General features: G+C 43.9%; 1 protein-coding gene across 4 annotated transcripts in view; it reads right to left on the bottom strand.

Annotated features, from left to right (window-relative positions):
• Positions 1-24,065, bottom strand: part of LOC112216418 (LIM domain and actin-binding protein 1) — a 28,083-nt gene extending 4,018 nt beyond the window's left edge. For 2 of the 4 annotated variants that reach the window (XM_024376398.2, XM_042297914.1), the window contains exons 1-6: positions 21,458-21,613; positions 15,812-15,945; positions 15,002-15,047; positions 6,822-7,262; positions 829-883; positions 237-334 (exon numbers count right to left, since the gene is read on the bottom strand). In XM_024376398.2, the coding sequence (XP_024232166.1) occupies positions 237-334; positions 829-883; positions 6,822-7,262; positions 15,002-15,047; positions 15,812-15,936 (765 nt within the window). In that variant the 5' untranslated portion in view covers positions 15,937-15,945; positions 21,458-21,613. The other 2 variants (XM_024376404.2, XM_024376393.1) reach the window with 2 other exon arrangements.
• Positions 24,066-25,318: the final 1,253 nt, after the last annotated feature.

Raw genomic sequence — 25,318 nt, 5'->3', positions numbered from 1 at the left:
TTCAATTGTTTAACACCTCCCTAATTTGACATCTAAACAGCCCCCATAGTTTAACACTCCCCACACCTTACACTGTGCCAGTTACCCACTGGTATGTTTAAAAGGGAAAAGTGGTAAATAAGGCTGTTTGAAAGGGGGCCATATAAAACATTGCCGTATATATATTTTTTTACAGGTAATATACCACATCTTCTGTACGAAATGGGTATAATAAATACAAACACACACAAACTCACAGTGCGTGCTAGTGGGCCCTTTTTGGTAACGGCTGACTGGTACTTGGCCATTCTTTCCTTCAGGGAGGTGGTCTCCAGAACTCGGTCAGGGGATAACACTGCGGGGGAAAACAAAGCAAAAATCACACACACACACAGACCACACACACACACACAGAGGTTAGCATCTAGAAAGTTTCTTGATCCGGATCCCCCACCTAGCTCTGCTGCAATGTTGTCAGAAGTCACTAGCCTACATTAGCTGCTATGAAGAAGAAAAACAGGGGTAACGATATATAAACGCTGCCAAAAGTTGACTTGAGTAAATAAAGCTGGTCTTTTTAGATGAAGCAGTGTTGGCACTATGAATTGACACACTGTTCTGCCTCAATTCAAGCACGGCCGTTATCATGCACCCGTGAATGTACACATTGTGTTCTCATCTGTAACCTTCGTGGCTATTATAACTGCAGTGGGCACCTCTCTGCATGGGATCCTTTTGTCAGTTTAGTGCCTAGTAGTGATATCAGACACTGTGCCCTCAGAATGTGATTGCACTATATGGGTCTAGTGCAAATGTGTGTGTGTGTGTGTGCCCATGCTCATGTATTACCTCCTATTCTCTGGTCCATGTCCTCGGAGGAGCTGCTGTGTAGTCCCGTGCTCACCTGGATGATAACACAGGGGTCAAGGGTCAGGGTTCAGTTTATTACACAACGTCAGACAAGGACTGTCCAATGTCCTCACCGCCACCCCAACAACCACAGTCTCCTCCTGCTTTCTCTACAACTGTCTCTCTATGCCTTTGTAGTTAGTCAGCCTCTGCTTTTATTTTTTTAGCCCATCTCTACACTCAGACAACCCCATCATTGGTCACATTTGACCACCCCCACGACTCATCACAACTTCCCCCTATCTCACAATGGTTTGGCCCATCGACATCAAAACCAGTTCCTGCATATCCTTTACATTACAATGAGCCATTGATGGTTGCTTACACAAACCCCTATTCACACTGGCACAAACACACCCATTGGGGCATCTGCCATTTCCCTGACACCTTGCTCTAGACCTAATCAAATAACAAGCATTCACATCAGTGATGAATGTAATTTGCCCAGAGAGACTCTGAAAGCAGTAAGGAACACTTTACTGTTAAACACCAAAACAAATTCACCAAATATCTATGGTGTCCAGGTTTCAGAAGAAGCTCAATTGTCTCAAGTTGCTGAAATGTTTCTAACTTGAACAAGATGGTGAATTTACTGCAGTCGGCTAATCTTGGACAGCAGATGCAATGAAATTCTACAGCTAAAATCAACCCGTCTGTTTTAAAGAAAGCATTAAGCATAATATGTAGTTCATCATGGAAAAGAAACAAATATGACAAGAAAAAACTTCAGACATTTTCCAGCTAAAATACTTCTAGCACCACCCAACGGGTCTGTTAACCATGTAACCAACCACATCACGACTCACCATATGGTAAAGGGAGACACACACCCCTACACACTACTGCAGGGATCATCAACTAGATTCAGCCGCGGGCCAATTTTTTTCTTGAGCGGATGGTCAGGGTGCCGGAACATAATTACACTTCATTTGTAGACTGCAAATTGACTGCAGGAAGCCCAAAACGGATATATTTGACTAAAACATCATCATTTCAAACCTTGCTTATATTTGTATAGGATCACACATATAGTATCTCTCTAATATATGTGTGAGAATACTTTGGAACAGATTTCCTAAATTAAAATCACTTGAAGATAATTTGCTGGTGTTTTTACAGTCTTGCATCCATCAACAAATATATTTTTTTTAAATAAACAGTTGCACAGAAAACTTGGGGGGCCAAATAAAATCCCATATGGGCCAAATTCAGACCGCAGCCTGCCAGTTGGGGAACCCTGCACTACAGTACACATTAGCGTGCGGACACATGTACACAGCGTTAATCCCCTAATAAGCTCAAGAGGCAGAGCCATTGTCAGACAGGACCGTCTGTCCCCCCACCAACTCCACCATGACACAGCCATTTTACTCACCAATACACACACAACTGAAAACACATAACAAGCAGGCTATACACATACTTAACACACTCCCCTCTCACCTTAACCTACAAAACACTGAAGATGCCCTATTACAATGCCATAAGAATGTACAGGCTAGTCACCACAGGGGGGCTAGGGAGAAGGGACACTTCAAAACACAGACAAACGGCCCAGTGAGGGGATCAAGGTTAAAGGGATACTTCAGGATTTTGGCAATGATGTCCTTTCTCAACTTCCCCAGAATCAGATGTGGATACATATAGACTTCCAGTCATTGCATTAACACTAGTTAGCATCGGCTTGTGAAACTACCTCTAACTTCCTTCATACTGGACACAGAGACATAAAAATGGTATCCACGAGTTCATCTGACTCTGGGGAAGTAGATAAAGGGCCTCATTGCTAAAATCCCGAAGTATCCCTTAGAGTCGAAGTTACACAACAACAAAAAATCCCCATCAAAATCCGTCAGTTTAAGTTAGAGATGTTTTTTGTTGCATTGGATGCATTTCAATCCACCACATCCACCTGTGTCGCACTTCTGCATCTGAGGTGAAAGGAGGTTCAATCCACCACATCCACCTGTGTCGCACTTCTGCATCTGAGGTGAAAGGAGGTTCAATCCACAACATCCACCTGTGTCGCACTTCTGCATCTGAGGTGAAAGGAGGTTCAATCCACCACATCCACCTGTGTCGCACTTCTGCATCTGAGGTGAAAGGAGGTTCAATCCACCACATCCACCTGTGTCGCACTTCTGCATCTGAGGTGAAAGGAGGTTCAATCCACCACATCCACCTGTGTCGCACTTCTGCATCTGAGGTGAAAGGTGGCAGAACTAGAGCGGTGTTTGTCAGACCATGAGACATCCCGAAAATCCGTCTAACACAAACGTCTGTAGCGTCCGAATGGTTTAACGTACAAACTACTACTCTATGGACTAACTACTACTCTATGGAAAGGGTAGGCTCTCACAATGGTGTTCTCCGTTTTGCTCTACGACCCCCACAAGTGTCACGGGCCTCGTCTGAAGATAACCGGTATTGGATTTTTAAAAATTTTAAAAATGGAAGTAGAAGGTTGTTTTGTGCCTACCCCCCAAAAAAGTGGTTAAATGTGTAAAAAAATAATAATAATTTAAAAGTGTTTTTTAATTATCACCAAGATTTCAGACAGACACTTCAAAATCTTGTTTCTTATTTCTTTTTTGCCATTTATGGATGTTATTCAATGCGTTTCCATGGGCTTTAGTAGGTAAGGTCAAAATCATTTGTATTGTTTTTTGATACCTAAAAAGGGTACTCAAATTCTAAATAAAACATCTAAAAGATCCATCTTAAACCAACTCCATCTGTCAGTTTAGCCCCCCCCCCGCCTTACACTCTACAGAATTAACAAACACGAGCGTGTGTGTGTGTTTATTACAGCCCACTGATGTGTAAACCAGATGGCCAGGCTTAAGCAGTAATCCTGGATACAGATGAGTGGAGGAGGGATCTGGCCAATTAAAACAGACGGGGCCTTCTGGAGTCAGCCATAGCCCAAGTCAATAACTTTTTACATTGTACTTGCGGATTGAAGCTACAAGGTGTCCATAATGTTATGTATTGAAAGGCCATTTCCTAGTTCACTCAAAATATTGCTCATACAAAATGTTTTACAAGAGAGTTTGATGTTATGTTAGAGCAGAGGACAGCGATACGGCCTGTAGTTCACCGAGGACAGGTTGAGACAGGACCAACTGATTCCACTGCAAATCTAACTGTGTGCCAGCAGCTAAATGTTGGGCTAAATCGACCAAAACAACAGCCAAGCAGAGAGGCATGACTCATTTTAAAGAGAGGACAAGCATGTAATATACATAATTGATCAAACAGGCTAAAGCTCCTACCTTTTTCAAGCAAGCGTGAATTGAATGTGTAGTCTACACAATGTGCTGTAGTCTCAAACTGTTCTTTGCATGTGCAAATGGTCTGCGTCTAACCAAGTAACTATGGTAACTAGAATCATTTTTAAAAAAACACCAAGCCATGTTTTGAATATTGTGGTAGTAGAGAAGGCTAATGCCAGTGACAAGCAGTACAGGGTGTAGTTGATTTGGGTGACAGCCAGGTAGAGAAACAGAGCCTTATCTGCTCCATCTAAACCTTTTGTGCCCAGGACCCATTACAGCTCATACAGTTACAAATGAGGGCTATCGAAAAACAGGAGAGACAAAGAAAAGGTGGAATAGAGAGTAAAAGAGACCTAGAAACAAGGAGTGTGTAAGAGAAAGAATGACAGAAAAAGAGGCGTAGAACTAAGGAGAGAGAGAAGGAGAGAGAGAAGGAGAGAGAGAAGGAGAGAGAGAAGGAGAGAGAGAAGGAGAGAGGGAAAACGTACTGCGAGTCTTTTGATTGGAGAGAGAGAGAGCGAGAGAGAGAAAGGAGTTTGTGTTCTGTAGGAACAGGGTTTGTTGGCCTCTAGTGATTTGGTTGGGGGGGGGGTGCATACCACTTCCATGACATCACTGCTGTAAGATGGTATCAGCCCAGAGCATGCACTGAGCTAAAGCTGGGGCAGGGCAGGGGGGACACAAGCTGAGGCAAGGCCGGGGGGACACACACTAGTGTGTGTGTGTGTGTGAGAGAGATGGAGCATGTGTGTGTGTGTACACCTGGAGACGCAGCTCCTCCACCCACGCACGCACAGCCCCACCTCCGCTCTAGTCAGCTAAAATGCACTGGCGTAGCGATAAGGGCTTTTGTGAGCATGTATAGAGGAAACACACCGAGTAGTGAGCACCGCTCTCAGACCAAGACGAATCGAGGTCGACCTCCTACTGTCTGTCACTCCCCTCTTAAAACCCTGCCAGTAAATTCAGCAGAAGTCCAGAAGCATGGCCATTGTGGCAGGCCTCGTCTGACTGAATGGCTAAGAGGACAAAGACTACAACACTACCACTGTTCTCAGACCAGTCTCCCTGAGGTGACACTGGGGCGAATTTCCAACATGTAGAACTAAGTATTGCTAGTGGTCATCATGAACACACTTAACAAAGAGATGAACACCAAGGCGTGGTGGCAAACTCAATCCAGTCTGAGTCGGACTCCACAGTCTTGCTTTTCCACCTGGACCATGCATCAACACCAGGCTGGCTAAGCTAAGGTAGCCTACACCAGAGACCACCAGGAATATACAAAGTATTATGGTCTCAGAGTCACACATCTTTACTCAACTTTTACCAGATGAGAAAACTGAGGAAACTGAAAATAGGAGAAGCAGAAGTGCACAGAGGAGAGCAATCTTGTGTGATGCTGAGAGAAGAGGTGGGGTGGGGGCCATGAGGGGTGAATACCTAACTGAAGAGGTGGGGTGGGGGCCATGAGGGGTGAATACCTAACTGAAGAGGTGGGGTGGGGGCCATGAGGGGTGAATACCTAACTGAAGGAGAATGACAGGACACAGAGTGGGAGGGAGAATTCCTATGGTGGGTCTTTGAAGAGAAAGACGAGGAATGCGGGTACATTCGTGACCCTGGGGTATTATGGCATGTGTGTACACTAAAGAGGAGAAGGTTGTTTAGGAGCAGATAAGGGCAGTGTGGAGAACTGAAACATAGAAACTTTTTGAGGGGACAGAAAGAGTGTGACTGAAGGGTTGAGTTAATTAGACAGTAATGGGACAGAGGGCCGGGTCGTTAATATGGCCACTTAATGGCTGACTTCTCTCTGCTAATATCAGAGGAGCCACAGGAGACCCTCCCTCAGTGTCTGGCGCAAAGTATTTCACTTCTCAACTGGGACGGCGTCTTCGTCAGGTCAGTGCATGTATGCATGTTGAGTTTATTGGCCTCTAATATGAGTAGGTAAGCTAGTTTTAGCAAGTATCCTCTACACGTGTGTGTGTGTGTGTGTGTGTGTGTGTGTGTGTGTGTGTGTGTGTGTGTGTGTGTGTGTGTGTGTGTGTGTCTGAGTGAATGGGTGTTCTGTCTGTACTTAGTGATGCGCACTGAGACACACAGTAGTCCTCGGGGTGCCTTTATGAAGTCAGACGGGGCTTGTTGAAAGGCACGAATGCATCAGGTACCAAGGCATGTGACTGCTAGCATGACTACACTCCAAAGGAAGGCACCATGAAACTGTCTGGCTGTGCAACAGACCAGGAGTTCAGCTGCATCCCAGCTGGATATGGGGGGGATGGGGGGGCTAACCAATCACACACAGTCAGATGACTGACCTGACCCCACAACCATAATGAGCAGCTACATGTTGAGGAAGATGCCAAGAGATTGGGTGAGAGAGAATCCATAGAGCAGAGAGGGGGAGATACTGTGTAGAGCAGTGGTTCCCAAACGTTTTCACTCAGGGCTCCCCCTTCCATCATTGATGCCGATGTACTAGCCAATTTCGAGGTTGCACCTTGTGCATTCTACTATTACCCCCCAACCCAGGGGAAATACCCCACAGTTTGGGAACCACTTTTGTAGAGGGATACATACCCACAGTGTGTGTCTGCCTGAATGAGAACGTTTTTGAGTAAAATGTGTGTGTAAGTCTATCAGTCTTACCCTTCTCTTGGCGCCCTCTCCCTTCTCAAACATCATCTTCAGGCTGTTGAGAGGCACGCTGGGTTTCTCAACGGGGCTGCAGGGGCTGGGTGGCGCCACCTTATCTTCCACCTGCATCAGCCCTTCCTCCTCCTCTCCCCCACTTGGCCGCTGATCTTTTCTCTCCATCCTTCTCTCCGCTCCTTCCTTGGCTATAGCTGCTGAAGGATACTGGATACTGTCTTGACTACCCTGAGTGCCCGGGGATCCTGGGGATTTGGCTGGGGGGCGGTGCTCAGTCGGTGGCACTGGTTTGGGCACAGCTGGGGGGATAAGGCGGGCGCGGGGTGGGCCGGCTGGTAGCAGGGAGGGTTTGTCTTGGCGAGGTGCTGGCTGCTCCCAGCGCTTCTTCAGAACACTCAGGTTCCCTGAACGCAGAGTGGGAGGCAGGCTCTCCACCGACTGCCAGGAAGACAAGAGAAGATTAGAGAATGGTCAACTGGAAGAATGTCTTGAAGTTACTGACTGACTGATGCAACGTCCTGAAATGGGTTACATCGACCGAAAAGTTAACCACCATGTAAACTGTACTGAGGTAAGTGTGTGTAAGAGTAGTCTCGTATGAGAAACTGTAAGAATGCCAAAATACAGTACCATTTCGCAATAATACAAATAGTCACAGTCTAATCTTTCAACCGTGTGGAATGAAACTATGATCAACTAAATAGTCATCAACAGTTGCTTCCAACATTCTACTTCTACCAGTCAATCATGTCCAGTATTATGTCACCCAACTTCAAGCACCCAGACTGCAACCAAATTAAACAGGAAAAAAATAGGAAAAATCTCAAGTTCATAACTCTGTCAGAGTTTTCTTCCCGAGGCCACAGTGGGAAAAGACTGCGGACAGTGGTAGTTACTGACGTGGAAGGAAAGCGAGATTAGATGAGCAGCTGTTCAACCAGCCACGAGAGTAGCTGGCTGGTGGCTGAAGTCAGAGCAGGCAACTATCAGCTGCTTCCTCCTCCACAGTGGCATACAAAGTCTTGGCTCAAGATGGAGTCAGAGCAGGACTGAACACGGAGATCTCGTTCTCAACCATATTCCATTCTGTGGAAACCTACCTCAACTTTCCTGAAAGTACAGGAAGTGTTCTCTGCTCTGCTAGGCTTAACCGTCCATTAAGCTCCCAGCTCGTAACTTACGGCGAGCAGCTAGCTGAACTACTATGGGACAACAATACTCCACTATGTGATGTCATTCACTGATCTTCATTAGAAGATATGGAAATGAATGTCCGCTTGTAAAACGGTCTGTTTAATACGGGGAACTTCTGAAAGGTATATGAAACAATACGGCCCTTTGAAAGCAGAACAGAGACAACTAATGAACTTAGTTTACATGGGGTACTTAATGTTCCTTTCAAGGAACCGCACTAGGCTATGGTACACAGAGCTCAACTCAGTACAAAGTATCTAGTCACACCCATGAAGAAGAGTAACAATATGTCATCTATATGGTCAAAACGACATCCATGAGACGAGCTCCAATCAGTAGGTAACCATCAACATTCACAACACCCCTAACGAAGAACAAACCTGATTTGTCCCTTCAACGTGATAATGAGGTGGTCAACCATATAGCAGTGGATATCCATGCAAACTTATCACAGCAATAAAATAAAAAACTGACTCCACTTCCTACTGTCATCACATTGACCACACTTCAACCAAGCAGCAACTCAGAAAAACCTAGCCTGCACATCAAGCCGTGCTTCACCAACAAAATATGTGACAGAAACAAGATGGAAACACACATGGAAAAGGAGGAGATCAGAATATGGGAGGAACAAACAAAGAGAAAGGAGGAAGAGAAACCCAAAGCTGAAAGAACTCAGACAGTAGAAGAAAAAAAAATAATAATAAAATCGTTCTCTGTATGAAAGTATGTTCAAGAAGTACAAGGAAAAACGAGCAACAGGCAATGAAAAGTTGGTTCCCTGTTTTTCTAAAAGAAGTGGTGAAACCTGTGAGAGCGAGGCGAGGCGTAGTGGGGAGTCTAGGTTGTAGACAGGGAGAGTCCTGTAGCTGGAATCAGTCTGCCGTCCTTCCCTCTGGTCTCTGTGCTGAGTAAGGCTGATCAAGCTCTCCCAGATGTTAGCAGTTAGAAAAACTCGAAGTAAGAACCAGCCCACCCCCCATCAAGACCAGGAGAAAGAGAGAGAGATGGAGGCAGAGGGGGGAAAAAAAGATCCCAGGAAACAAGAAAGCAGGAAATGATACATTTGGGAAATGTTTAACTCTTCGCTGACTGAGTCTGGTGTTCTTTACTTGTCACTTCTCAAAGTTTATTCCCAAATAAAAATGGTAAATATGTGGTTATTTGTGTGTGTGAATCTAGCAGACACATGGCTGAAGTTTCAAGTATTCCGTTGTTGTGTGAGCCAATGTCAGAGCCATACCAATGCACTGAAGTCATGGCATCACCTAACATGTACCATGTGTCATGTTACGGAACCTCATGCTGTCAGTGTTGAGATCTGTGATCGCCAATCACATCAAGACATTCAAATTGCAGACAGTGTTGTACAAAACCAAACTCCCTTTAAGTTATTTATTTCCCTTGAAAACTGGATTATTAAAAGTAAGGAGTCAAATCAACAATGTCACTGCTCCTCCCATTTTACCCCATGTCCTCAAGACACAGCGTAACCTACAACACATGAAGTCCCGTTTAACCTATTGAGACATCTCAGCCATTCACCACCATTGAACGAGAACACACACACACACTTCTAGCTTCTACCACCAAGCCATAAGACTGCTGAGAAATTCAGAAAATTGCTTTTTTTGTACACTCACTGCTCAATTTTTACCTATGCACAGTCACTTCACCCCCACCTACATGTACACACTACCTCAACTAGCCTGTACCCCCGCACACTGACTCGGTACCGGTGACCCCTGTATATAGCCTCGTCATTGTTAGTGTTTCTTTTATTATTACTTTTTATATTTTAGTCTACTTCGTAAATATTCTCTTCTTGAACTGCACTGTTGGTTATGGGCTTGTAAAGTCTACACCTGTTGTATTTGGCGCATGTGACAAATCAAATTTGATTAGATTCCTGATTAGAACACTAAAGGTGACTCAATCTGCCTGACTCAGCAGCAGTAAGAGGGAGGACCTCATGTTGAAAGTTAAGGAGTGGCCATTTATTCCCCTATAAAACTGTCATTAACTTTTGCATGTCTTTTGCGGTTAGAGAACATAATAGATGTGATTAAGTAGGAATAATCATACCTGTAATTATATACAGAACCATTACTGATAATGGCCACAGTTGAAGGGGGAATTATACTGAACAAAAATATAAGTGCAACATACACCAATTTCAAAGAGTTACAATTCATAAGGAAATCAGTCAATTGAAATAAATACATTAGGCCCTAATCTGTGGATTTCACATGACTGGGAATACATATATGCATCTGTTGGTCACAGATACCTTCAAAAAAATATATATATTAAAAAAATAAATGCATCAGAAAACCAGTCAGTATCTGGTGTGACCACAATTTGCCTCATGCAGCGCAACATCTCCTTCGCATAGAGTTGATCAGGCTGTTGATTATGGCCTGTGGAATGTTGTCCCACTCCTCTTCAATGGTTGTGCAAAGTTGCTGGATATTGGCAGAAACCGGAACACGCTGCCTTACACGTCAACCCAGAGCATCCCAAACATGCTCAATGGGTGAGATGTCTGGTGAGTATGCAGGCCATGGAAGAGCTGGGAAATGTTCAGCTTCCAGGAATTGTGTACAGATCCTTGCGACATGGGGCTGTGCATTATCATCCTGAAACATGATGAAACATGAGGTGATGGTGGTGAATGAATGGCACGACAATGGGCCTCAGGATCTCGTCACGTTATCTCTGTGCATTCAAATTGCCAATCAATAAAATGCAATTTTGTTTGTTGTCCGTAGCTTATTTCTGCCCATATCATAACCCCACCATGTGGCCCTCTCTTCACAATGTTGACATCAGCAAACTGCTTGCCTACACAATGCCATACACGTGGTCTGCGGTTGTGAGGCCGGTTGGAAGTATTGCCATATTCTCTATAACGACATTGGAGGTGGATTATGATATATAAATGAACATTACATTCTCTGGTAACAGCTCTGGTGGACATTCCTGCAGTATTCATGCCAATTGCATGCTCCCTCAAAACTTGAGACATATGTGGCTTGTGTTGTGTGACAAAACTTCACATTTTAGAGTGGCCTTTTATTGTACCCAGCACAAGGTGTACCTGTGGAATGGCCATGCTGTTTAATCAGTTTCTTGATATTCCACACGTGACAGGTGGATGGATTACCTTGACAAAGAAGAAATGCTCACTAACAGGGATGTAAAATAAGCTTTTTGTGCATATGGAACATTTCTGGGATATTTTATTTCAGCTTTAGGAAACATGGGACCAACACTTTACATGTTCCGTTTATATTTTTGTTCAGTGTAGATTCCACACAATCAACACAATGTTAAATAAGACTGCAGGAGCCTCCTTAGCGCTCATTTGTGGACCATCATGTAATAATTCATTATGATAATGTTGCTGGTTAACCTGACCAGGAAAAACTCAGGGACCAAAATAAACCTGAAAAAAAACCTAGTTAAAACTCCTGGCCCTGATTCTCATACCGCAACACAGAGGATTGCATCTCAGAAAGCTGAGACCTCTTTTCCTCCTATGACCCAAATTTACAGCCCACCCTTTAGGACTAGTGCTGCCTGTGGATCCACGCATACACACAGCATTGTGCTGACTAGACATTGTGCCCGACTGTTTAACTCAGCACAAACAGGAAGACTGGAGGAACAGCATACACCACACACAAATACAACCAGCGTGTGTGTGTGTGTGTGTGTGTCTTCTCCTCGCTCTGAATGACCTTAAGGACCTTGTGTGTAAACAATGTTTGTCTACAACTACTTGAGCCTCTCCAGAATTCCACAATGTCACGTCACGCAGAGTCCTGTGCTACAATCTTGGTCCAGATTCACTGGCAGCAAGGTACCCAATGATCAAAATACATTCCCCATCGATGAGCCATTGGAAATGTTAGGTAGTTACCTTGTGCTCCTGCATGACATCGGCCGATCACTTATTCCCTATTCCCTTGTCCACTTCTCCAGCACTTCCCAACAAACAAAGACCATAACCAACAGAGAAGACAACTATCCCAACAGACAAAGACAACTATCCCAACACAGGGAATTACTTTGGGATTAGTCGACTGAGTCAGGATTATGGGGCTGACCGCCTGCCCATCACAATAAGTGGCAGGCAGAACAAGGCATGGAATTGTTCGGTGTTCTCCTCAGACGAGATGAGGATTATAATGGGTGTGTGGGAGGTGGAAGTTTTCGAAGGCTGTCATTTTACCATGTGAATGACAAAATGCTTTATCTCATCTAGTCACTGTCAAAAATAAGTAGCCTGAGCAGAGAAGAGAGCACAAAACCACTTAGGCATACAGACGGAGCAGCCTACTGGTCAGACTTCGAAGGCGAGCACATCAGACACCGCTTCCGAGCATATTACTCGCCAATGTCCAATCTCTAGTAAAACCAGGTTGATGAAATTAGGGCACGATTTGCCTTCCAGATAGACATCAGAGATTGTAACATTCTCTGTTTTACGGAAACATGGCTCACTCGGGATATGTTGTCAGAGTCGGTACAGCCACCCGGTTACTTCGCGCATCGCGCCGACAGAAACAAACAACTCTGGTAAGGAGGGTGTGGTTGTATGCCTTATGATTAACGACTCCTGGTGTGATCATAACAACATACAAGAACTTAAGTCCGTTTTGTTCACCTGACCTAGAATCAAATGCCGACCGCATTATCTACCAAGAGAATTCTCTTTGATTATAGTCTTCGCCATGTATATGATTAGCAAGTGCATCAGTGATGTTGTACCCGCTGTGACTATTAAAAACTTCCCTAATCAGAAACCGTGGATTGATGGCAGCATTCGCGCAAAACTGAAAGCGCCTTTAATCCTGGCAAGGCAACTGGAAACATGACTGAATACAAACAGTGTAGCTATTCCCTCCGCAAGGCAATCAAAAAGCAAAGCATCAGTAGAGAGACAAGGTAGAGTCGCAATTCATCGGCTCAAACACGAGACGTATGTGGCAGGGTCTACAGTCAATCACTGACTACAAAAAGAAAACCAGCCACGTAGCGGACATCGACATCTTGCTCCCAGACAAATTAAAATAACTTTTTTTGCCCGCTTTGAGGACAATACAGTGCCACTTACACGGCCCGCTACAAAAGCATGTGGGCTCTCCTTCACCGTGGCCAACGTGAGTAAAACATTTAAACATGTTAACCCTCGCAGGGCTGCCGGCCCAGACGGCATCCCTAGACACATCCTCAGGGCATGCGCAGACCAGCTGGCTGGTGTGTTTACGGACATAATCAATCCCTATTCCAGTCTGCTGTGCCCACATGCTTCAAAATGGACACCATTGTTCCTGCTCCCAAGAAAGCAAAGGTAACTGAGCTAAATGACTATCACCCAGTAGCACTCACTTCTGTCATCATGAAGTGCTTTGAGAGACTAGTCAAGGATCATATCACCTCCACCCTACATGATACCCTAGACTCACTCCAATTTGCTTACCACCCCAATAGGTCCACAGACGACCTAATCATCATCACACTGCTCTATCTGGACAAGAGGAATACCTATGTAAGAATGCTGTTCATTGACTACAGTTCAGCATTTAACACCATAGTACCCTCCAAAGTCGTCATTAAGCTCGAGACCCTGGGTCTCGACCCCGCCCTGTGTGACTGGGTCCTGGACTTTCTGACAGGCCGCCCCCAGGTGGTGAGGGTAGGAAACAACAACAACTACCCCGCTGATCCTCAACACTGGGGCGTTCTCAGCCCCCTCCTGTACTCCCCGTTCACCCATTACTGCGTGGCTATGCACGTCTCCAACTCAATCATCAAGTTTGCAGACAACACTACAGTGGTAGGCTTGATTACCAACAACGACGAGACGGCCTACAGGGAGGAGGTGAAGGCCCTTGGAGTGTGGTGTCAGGAAAATAATCTCTCACCAAACATCAACAAAACAAAAGGAGATGATCATGGCTTCAGGAAATAGCAGAGGGAGCACCCCCCCATCCACATCAATGGGACAGTAGTGGAGAAGGTGGACAGTTTTAAGTTCCTCGGCGTACACATCACGGACAAACTGAAATGGTTCACCCACACAGATAGAGTGGCGAAGAAGGCACAACAGCGCCTCTTCAACCTCAGGAGGCTGAAGAAATTTGGATTGTCACCTAAATGCACAATCGAGAGCATCCTGTCGGGCTGCATCACCGCCTGGTACGGCAACTGCTCCGCCCACAACCGCATGGCTCTCTAGATGGTAGTGCGGTCTGCACAATGCATCACCGGGGGAAAACTACCTGCCCTCCAGGACACCTACAGCACCCGATATCACTGCCTGTTCACCCCACTATCATCCAGAAGGCACGGTCAGTACAGCTGCATCAAAGCTGGGACTGAGAGACTGAAAAACAGCTTCAATCTCAAGGCCATCAGACTGTTAAACAGCCATCACTAACAGAGTGACTGCTGCCAACATACAGACTCAAATATCTGGACACTTTAATAAATGGATTTAATAAAGCTATCGCTAGTCACTTTAAATAATGACACTTTAATAATGTCTACATATCCTACATTACTCAACTCATATGTATACACTGTATTTCAAACCATCTACTGCATCTCACCTATGCCGCACAGCCCTCGCTCATCCCATATATATATATATGTACATATTCTTATTCATCCCTTTATATTTGTGTGTATAAGGTAGTTGTTGTGAATTTGTTAGATTACTTGTTAGATATTACTGCATTGTCGGAACTAGAAGCACAAGCATTTCTCTAACCGCGCATTAACATCTGCTAACCATGTGTATGTGACTAATAAAATTGGATTTGATATAGTTCAATGGTGACAGAGTCAAAGACTTGACCAAGAGGGCAGATTCACAAGCGTATCATTGAACTGGTGGCTGTGTCTGAGGTGATGTCACATCCTATAGTTCCATGAGTGAGTCTCCTGTTGGGGAGCTGAATGGAGATACTCACTGCTTTCTTCTTCTCAGCATTGGCCTCCTCAGCAGCTCTCTGGTACCTATGGAACAGAGGAGCAACACTGACCTCTGCTGATCAAGAACAGAGGTGCACACAGTAAAGTAGACCAAAGCATTACACTGGGAATGGAAGTTTGCACTGATATTCAATCAATAATATCTGAACATGTTTTGAAGGTCTGAAGAGATCAGGGAAGTGTAAGCAATATTAAAAAAAAAGGTTTTGGGCTATTTCTGACACAGATCTGGTTTCCTCTGGATCTGCAGACACTATGCTGCTTTTCGACTAACACCACTGTTACACTGGTTTTATACACCCTTGTGTTATACTAGGGAAATTGTGATTCCATAGCTAGAGCTGACAGAGAGGACTTGTGACGAGCAGAATCAACAACCTCTGCATAGTCAAAACAGTTGCTTTGTGAGTTGTTAAAGTTCACAGTTAGCCATAGCTATGTAAATGCCAGCTGAAATGTACGAGTGGCACGGTAGGTCAGGATTGTTGTAAGGTAACAGTTACTTTACATAGCAACAGAAGAAAATTACCTGTACATGCAAGGTGTATGAGGAAATAGGTCACGGTTGATACTGCCTACGATTACAGTTACGACAATGTGATGAAGAGGTGACTTTTCAACCAAAAGGATAAGTGTGATTGGTACAGTAGATGCGTAGAGCTGGGCGATATGGAGGATTCCCTACAGATAGATGCGTGTTTGGTATGATGCATTTGGAAGAGAAGTGTCCAAGGTAGTACACTCATACAGACAGAAGTGTCTAGTAGAGAGCTGTGCCTGTCACTCACTTGGAGAAGCGCTCTGCAATAGCGTTGGTCTTGCCTCGCGTGCTGACCAATGAGAGCTCCCTGGCGGTGACCCGTAAAGACTGCGACGCCCACGACTTTCTGCTGAACGAACTTCCGCCTTCCATCTCCGCCTCCTAACACACACACACACACACACACACACACTAATTAATGACAGAATCAAAATGTCTACTTAAAAAATTTTTTAAACTACATCTCCTGTTTTACATGAAATACAAGTCCCAAAATTCTCCAACACCCATCTTATAGAAATGACCTTATACAGTGTATAATACACACAGCGTGTAGAGCTTGGATTCAACAACCAACACTGGCACTGTTGGATGACATCATCCAGCTGTTTGTCCATGGTGTGCACAGTGCACTACCTCACTGCTCATTCATCATGAATCAATCAAACCACAACATAGACAATACAGGGTGACACCTTAATTGAAGGGTAATGAATAACATGTTAATAACAATGACAACTTGTGTAAATTGAAACAAACACATTTGTATTTTTGTTTGGGGTGTAATGGCCCAGGAGTTATCCCATGAAAACATTGCCCTACCAGGTAGCCTACAGCCCATTGATTATTACCAATATAGGCATTTTGTATGCTTTTATTGCTTTATATATACACAGTAAAGTTATGCCAGTAAAGTGTTCTCTTTAATAGGTTCATAGTCTATTTCACCCAGATCCCCCAGAATAATAGCAGAGTGTTGACAGACAGGGGGGGATCAATGCAGCACTGTCTCTGTACAAAGAGGTACTGTCTATCCCTCAGCTTCCCCAATGGTGAGGTCATTGATCTGTATGTCAATCACCTGCTCTGCTCTCTGTCTAGGAGTCAGTCCGCCCCCGAGATATCATCTACAGCACATACCCTGCCCTGCTGCTATGAGCTCAGTCAGGAGGCCTGCTCCGAGACAGTCAGGAGGCCTGCTCCGTGACAGTCAGGAGGCCTGCTCCGTGACAGTCAGGAGGCCTGCTCCGTGACAGTCAGGAGGCCTGCTCCGTGACAGTCAGGAGGCCTGCTCCGTGACAGTCAGGAGGCCTGCTCCGTGACAGTCAGGAGGCCTGTTGACAGTCAGGAGGCCTGTTCCGTGACAGTCAGGAGGCCTGTTCCGTGACAGTCAGGAGGCCTGTTCCGTGACAGTCAGGAGGCCTGTTCCGTGACAGTCAGGAGGCCTGTTCCGTGACAGTCAGGAGGCCTGTTCCGTGACAGTCAGGAGGCCTGTTCTGTGACAGTCAGGAGGCCTGTTCTGTTCGGAGGAGAAAACCAGCACTCCGACTGCCACTTATCTCAGCCTGATCTTCATAATCAACAATTATAGAGGGCCAGAGTATAACATACACCCACATGCCTAAATGCACACAGGAAGTTAGTTACTATAGTTACTGTGTTTTCCGATAGACACGTACACTAACAAAAAAAAACGGTCTCATTACACAGCTGATAAGCCAGTAAAATAGTCATTTGTCTGGAAGGGAGGGAATGATGAGAATCGACAAAAGCATTTATCAGTTTATACATGGACCCACCTTTGGTATACTGCATGGTGTGTATTTGTAGTCATTTTCAGATAAATTCATATCAATAGGCTGTCTTGGGCCAGCCGGAAGGGTGTATGGACCATGCCCTTTCATCTGGCCATTTTCATTAAGGTGTGTTTTGCAGGTATTACATCATTACCCGACAAAGAGACTGAATTGAATTAAGCATTGTCAGAGCAGCTAGTTGTGTGTTGACTCAGACATGACCAAGCACACGCATAAACATAGTAGAGGCAATTCCATGATAATGGAATTACAGACTCAGATCTTTCACTTTATAATGTAGACCAAACAAAAAACATCAATTTCAAAGCTTACCAAACCATAGAACTCTATGCACAGGTACTAGTTTTAACCATTTCCACTGACAAATTTACAAAAATACATTTGCAGGAAGAACTGTGCAGATGAAGTTCAGTAACAATAAAATTGAAGGAGATTTTACCATAATTCTGACCAAACTTAGCATCTGCACAGATTTTCAAGTACATTTATATATTTTTTTGTTGGTGTAAATTATTCAAAGTAGCCACTGTGCATAGAGTTCAACTTTGAAATCAATGATTTTGTTTGGCATACATTTTAAAGTGAAAAATCTGTCTCAGCGTAATTCCACTACCATGGAATTGCTCATAAGCTCCACAAGCAAACCAGCACTACGAGTGTGACCACGACGACAACCATAACAAATTACCAATTCCAAAAGAATCTCCAACACTTCCTGTCTACAAACCATGGGATCCAGGAAAATAATAATCTAATCCACAGAGACAGACATCACATGGACTTCTCATAAAGACCGTATTTAGCATGGCCACAGGGGTGGTTTAAAACTCGGGCCTTGCATCTCTGTCATATTTCATGAGAAAAACTTTGGAAAATAGGGCAAAGCTTAAACCTTAGCTTAAGAAGTGCATATTGGTTGAAAGCCTGTGCAACCCTGGAGGTATGTGTTCAGTGGAAAAGGGATAAAGTGTGTGTGTCAGAGGCAACGCATCATATTCATGTGCATCAGCACAGCAGGCCAGACCAGGAAGCCAAAAGGCAGAAATCCAGTGGAATTCCTCAAAAAAAATCCTCCTCAGCCTTTCCTCCAAGCTGCTTCCCCAAGCTAAGCACAGGGGAAACTACCTAACAGTAGAAACCAAGATGCAGGGATCGAAGAACAAACTGGATGAGCAGGAAATAAAAATCAGTCACCCTTGGAGGAGAATGGAAGTTGAATATAAAACACTTTATTTGGGGTGCTTGTCTATTCAACTTCCATTGTACTCTTATCACCTGCAAGCTCAGCCATCTCCTGACGTTGTGCCTTTGAGCAAGTTGCTTAACCCCTATAATTTCTCCAGGGACGCTGCACTCTACCCCATCCAGGGCATGTTTTATCTGTCCTTCTGAGGGGTTGGGATAGAACAGACAACAAATTGCCGATGGACATTTGTGCATATTGGACAATAAAAAGGAATCATCTTCCTCTAACCTTGCAGAAGTAGTAGAGGTAGCAGCATAGCTGTAGTAAGTGGTCATGATATGTAGAGGAACAAGTAGCCTAACCAAACAGAGACGAGGCTTCCTTTTCATTTGACATTCCACTTCTTGGAAGCAAACTGCAACAGAACAAGTTTAGTTGATCTGGCCCAGTCTAGTCTACTCTCTCACCATATCTGAATAGCACTTGTATGTAGTGATGGGGGATATTATATCATATTGACAATATGGTAATATTATTTTTGGCGCTAGTTTGCTATGCCTGCACCAAAACTCCTGTATTTTTACTTCATAGCACTTTTTTAAATTTACTTCTTTATTTTTTTAAATAATAGGGAGCTAATTTGTTTTCAGCACTTTTATTTATATGACTGATCAAAACTTGTTTTCTCATGTCCCTCTGCAGCAGACATATGGTGAGCAATATGTTTGGAACATCGAATCGCAATAAAATCACAGTATCAAATCGCAATACATTTGTATCGTGATAATATCTTAGCGCGAGTTCCCTGGCAATTCCCAGCCCTACCTGTATGGTGAGCAAGTATATTGATAAGAAATCAAATCTTCACTTCAACATACTTGATTGTGACTGTAAACTTGACATGATATGGGGACCGGATGTTGGGAATAACTTTTGAACATAAGTGACATTGCCAGATCCTGCGGACGCGCCTTTCCTGAGGCAATCATTATCGTGTTTCAGTCAACGAGGCCTCTGTGTCAATTTCACTAAAGCACAAAGTGGAACGGCCTTTGAACCTTCACTTTCATCTCATTGCAATGCTGTATCCACAACAAACCCAACACAGGATCAGTCTGTATTGCGCAATATAGCCATTTTATCATCGTCAGTGCCTTGAGTGACATGGAGGTACATCAGTCCTGAACAGCTCAAATGTAGGAAGGGGTTTATAATTTGCTACCCCCCCCCCCCCCACACACACCCACCACACACACACACACACAAAAGACATGCAGATAAAACATTTTTTCTCAAATGAAAATATCTTTGCATCTAAGTAAATGCCAGGGACTTCAACCAGACACATTGAAATAACACAACATCAGGATCACATTGACTGCACCAACAGACAGATATGGGGCAGGAGGGTACACAGTGACTACAGAAAGTCTACACCCCTTTCAACTTTCACATTTTGCCTCCTTAAAATATACATCTGAAAAGGATTCAAGTAGATATTTGTCCTACACAACCTACTCCACATTTTCAAAGTGAAAGAAAGTCATAGAACATTTTCCAAATTAAGACATTTTAAATATTTATATAATCATAATTGGATCCGTTTTCACCCTCTGAGTTAATACAGGTTGAAGCGGTTTTGGCAGCCATTACAGCTGTGAATCTTTTTAATTCTATCAGCTTTACGCAACATATATCCATTGTTTTTGTTAAAATTGCACAGGCTCAGTAAATTTGGTTGGATATCATTGATGGACAGCGATATTTCAACCTTTTATCAGATTTCCTTGAACAGATTTAAGTCAGGACTGAGACTTTCAGAAAAATGGGGTGGATTTCTCTCTAACCTTTTACCTGGGCTTTGCTCCTTTCATATTTATTTTGATCTTAAACTCCTCAGCCCCTGGTGGTGAAAAGCATACCCATAGCATGATGCTGCCACCATAATACTTGAAAATACAAAAGGGATCAACAACATAGTTTGTACTCCCAAATTACTGGCCTGTATGACAAAGTGAAAAGAAAGAAGCCCATGTTAAAAATTCCACTCCAAATCATATATTCTGTTTTCAACAAGGCTGTTAAATAATACTGCAAAGACAACAACAAATAGACTTTTTGGACTAAATTAAACTACAGGGTTGGGTCAAATCCCAAAGTAAAACCCTCTCTATTTTCAAGTATTGTGGTGGCAGCATCATGTTATGGGTATACTTGTCAAAAATCTAATTGAATCCCTTTTTAGATCATTTAAGGGGGTGCAGAAATTCTATTGGCACTGTAGCCTAATTTAAACTGTGCTCTTTACGTCATACCATTACCAACCATATGACACTGGTAACACTTGTGACAAACTCGATTTGCTTGTTACTCTACAATTTGATTTGCAGGTAATGACACTATGTAATTAAACTGAACCATAGCAAAACAAGTACCATGCGGGTTAAAAGCTACTTGAAGTCCGTCTCTAAAACAGACTTTGAAAAAATAAAAATCAATAGTCAATTCTGCCTGGCTCTGAACAAAGAATCATTAAACACAAAATTATTCAAGCTAAACTAGCAGATTGAGTCAGAAACTGAAACACAGGACTCTCCCTGACTTGGCACCCCTCAGCTCATGGGACTGATCCGATGTCACAAAGCCGCCATCCTTGGTTTAACCCGTGTTCAGACAATAGGTAGGAAAAAGTCACATCCATGACATGGATACTGTTGGACTAGCCTTACTACAGTAACACTGGGAGTTATGGTCAATTCTCTCAGTGAGAACAGAGATAATGATTTTTGAAACGCTATACACACACACAGTTACAAAAACAATGGCACAAGGGAAGCGGTAACTTAACTTCTCCCCAAAGAGTTCAAGTTAACCGTGACCTTAAACATACCTTTTTTTAATGGATTATTTTTCTGTTTTCTTCTCGATATAAAGTTACTGTCTTATCTATATTATAGCACTCCAGTTTCGGTCCAGCCTTTACTTTAAGCACTTCCGGTTTGTCACTCTCCCCTGGTGAAACCTTGCGACACCCGACACAATGCGTATGTGCATGTCTCTAGTGTGTAAGAGTGTAAGGGGCGGAGTGAGGAGAAAGGTGTCATGAGAGTGGAGGAAGCAGGTCACATGATTTCCTGTACCAATGACCTTAGAGATTGGATTCCACCTGCCAGGTACATAGGGTGTGTGTGTGTGTGTGTGTCTTCAGCAGAATTTCTAGGAAATAGTCTATACAACTGCTCTACAGTTAAGTGTTAACAACCTGGTGAAAAACTCAAAACTGATCTAAATTGTGTGATTCTATGGCACAACTTGATCCCCTTCATGAAGGTGGTAAAGAAGGGGAGGTGGGTGGTTGCGGCAAAGGACAGCTGGAGGAGAGAGGTGAAGAGAAAGGAGGAGGGGGACAGAGGGGAGAGGAGACGAACAGAGCGAGAAGCTCAGGTTTCTCTGTCCTGTTTGAAAGGTTGAAGCGTGTGGTTGGGCCTGCGTGGTGCTGCGGCAGGGAGAGAAAACCCTGGCTCTCAATACACTCAACACATTGCGACTTCACAGGCCCTGTCTAACCAGTACCGATCCTTGCCTCACACCTGGAGGTGCGCACACACACACGCAGTCGCGCCTTACACAGCTTTGTCTGCACCAAGACTTCAAAAACCATACAATTGTACACATTTTTCACAAGAGCAGTTTACCTATATCAATTTCTGTAGCAATTCATTGGCTTGGCAGAGAAATTGACAACTGAATCAAAATGTTGCCCATTTCTGTGTCTCATTAATAAATCAACTTTAGGAGCATGTCAGAGTTGAGAAAATGTATAGTTTCTGTCATGGTTTTTTTTCTGCCCAGCATCTGAACCAGTGGGATGTGTGTAGCATATTTTCTATTTTATTTACACAGGAAAGTCCCCCAATTGGCATTGTGAAAATGGCTGACGAACCAAATGATCTGACATGGGTAGCATCATCAACGCATTCCACTGAGTCATCTTCACTGGGACATCACCACCTGCCTCCTCTGTGGGCTATCCTTTTCTTTTCGCAGAGAGAGGATGAAAAGGCGACATGGTTTGGCAGCGTTTTCTAAGTCTCAGCTGTGCAACTTCCAAGACAGAGAACTGCATAAATAGCACCGTTAAATAAGCATGGAGCTGCATTCAAATGGCCTGTTCAAATGGCCACACGGTGCGGTTAAGGTACCAAGCTGGACAGTCGGCATTGTGTGACAACTGCTGGCACTGAGGTGAATACCAAAGTAGACTACTCATTTCTCCAGGGACAGCCACTGAATACCCAGCTCGTAATACTCAGCAGGAGTTTGAATAGAATATATCCTGGCTATCAGGCCAACAACAAGTAACCTACTTTGAGTAGCCCAAGTCACCAAAATGGCTGTGGTGGTATCAGCTGAGTTTTAAAGTAATAGTTCACTCCAAAATCACCATTTGTTCAGATGTTTTCAAAAGTGGTCTAATGTCAAGATGAGTCCATGTCTCGCATGCCATCTGTTGTGCAGATCTAACTATATTCCTCAACCCCATAGGAAAGAATGCCTAAGCACCATTTAAAATGATTAAATGGTGTCTATCTTTCCCCTTAATTTGGGTTTGTGATAGCTGAATCTACACAACAGATGGGGTTGTTGGGAGTACACTTATTTTGAAAATGCTCCACTTTTGAGTTTTGAAAATATTTACACACTTTGGAATCATTTTGTAACATATGGTCATGCAGGCATACTCATAAAAAGTGTCATAAGCAGGAAGATATCTTCCTTGGTAGATGGATTATTATAACAATAAACAAGTAGCCTATAAACCTTCTGTACTATCAAAACGAATGCACTGCGTCTCACTCCAGTCCTCCATACCCTGAAATAGGTTGGCCAACTGCCATAACTTCCCATGCAACCTCCACCACCAGTAATAATGGTGCAAAATTGGAAGTACCTGTCAAATTGGCAACATTAACCAGCAAACATTTGACTTAGCCTTGGCTAGAGCAAATTCACCATGTGAATACTCACACCACAGCCTAAACTAGCATACTAAAAACGCACACATTAAGGCTAGAAATTAACATAGCATTATAATAACTGTATATATCAAACACAAGTTTATGACAAAACTCCTGTAACCTTGCTTTGGCCTTACGTTTATGATGTTGCCTACCGCAGTTCCCCCGACAGTCCCACAGGTGCACAATAGAAAGAGAGACGTTGGTTGGAGTCGATTAATCTACTAGTATCTGAGATTTTAATTACATTGTTAAACGAACATACTTGACTTGTTTTAATCTCTTGCTGCTAAACCAGATACGTTTTGTATAGCTAATGTAAATGGCTTTGGTTAATTACACTCACAGCAATGAGTTTTTCGTCTTCGTGCGCTCCTCAAAGTATGTGCATCTCACGGGGCGGGACAAATCTGTCACCAAATCAAGAGTTCTTTTCCATCTCTTAAAGTTGCAGTTCGCAGGGAATAACCATAAAATACTGTTATTCTTCAAAAAAAAAATGTCTCCGCTCAACATCACAGACATACACTCAGTGTATAAAACATTAAGGACACCTTCGTGACCCCCCCTCCCCCCTTTGCCCCTTAGAACAGCCTCAATTCGTCGGGGCATGTACTCCGCTGACACATGAAGTTAGCTGGATGTTCTTTGGGTGGTGGACCATTCTTGATACACAATGGAAACTGTTGAGCATGAAGAACACAGCAGCATTGCAATTCTTGATACAAACCGGTGTGCCTGGCACCTACTAGCATATCCTGTTCAAAGGCATTTAAATATTTTGTCTTGCCCTTTCATCCTCTGAATGGCACACATACACAATGTCTCAATTGTCTCATGGCTTTAAAACCCTTCTTTAATCTGTCTCCTCCCCTTCATCTACACTGATTGAAGTGCATTTAACAAGTGACATCAATAAGGGATCATAGCTTTTACCAGGATTCATCTGGTCAGTATATGACATGGAAAGACAAAAAGCACTACAGGGGCACCATCGAGAGCATCCTGACAGGTTGCCTCACTGCCTGGTATGGCAACTGCTCGGCCCCCGAGGCAGGGCATTACAGAGGGTAGTACGTATAGCCCAGTACATCACTGGGGCCAAGCTTCCTGCCATCCAGGACCTCTATAACAGGCGGTGTCAGAGGAAGGACCTAAAAATTGTCCGACTCCAGCCACCCTAGTTATAGACTGTTCTCTCTGCTACCGCACGGCAAGCGGTACCGGAGCACCAAGTCTAGGTCCAAAAGGCTTCTTAACAGCTTCTACCACCAAGCCATAAGGGGGGGGCACTCTTTCCTCTGGTCTAAAAAAATATCCCAATGCCCCAGGGAAGTGATTGGGGACACTGCCCTGTGTAGGGTGCCGTCTTTCGGATGGGACGTGAAACGGGTGTCCTGACTCTCTGATGTCATTAAAGATCCCATGGCACTTATCGTAAGAGTAGGGGTGTTAACCCCGGTGTCCTGGCTAAATTCCCAATCTGGCCCTCTAACCATCACGGTCACCTAATAATCCCCAGTTTACAAATGGCTCATTCATCCCCCTCCTCTCCCCTGTAACTATTCCCCAGGTCGTTGCTGCAAATGAGAACGTGTTCAAAGTCAACTTACCTGGTAAAATAACGGATAAATAAATAAGACTGCTAAACAGCTAATCAAATGGCTACTCAGACTACTTGCATTGTCCCCCCCCTTACTGACATGCTTACTTTTACACTGCTGCTACTTTCT

Source organism: Oncorhynchus tshawytscha, linkage group LG02 (genome assembly GCF_018296145.1).
Source record: "Oncorhynchus tshawytscha isolate Ot180627B linkage group LG02, Otsh_v2.0, whole genome shotgun sequence".
Taxonomy (NCBI): domain Eukaryota; kingdom Metazoa; phylum Chordata; class Actinopteri; order Salmoniformes; family Salmonidae; genus Oncorhynchus; species Oncorhynchus tshawytscha.
Note: the sequence above shows the minus strand (reverse complement) of the source record. Positions and strands in the feature narration are given on the sequence as shown.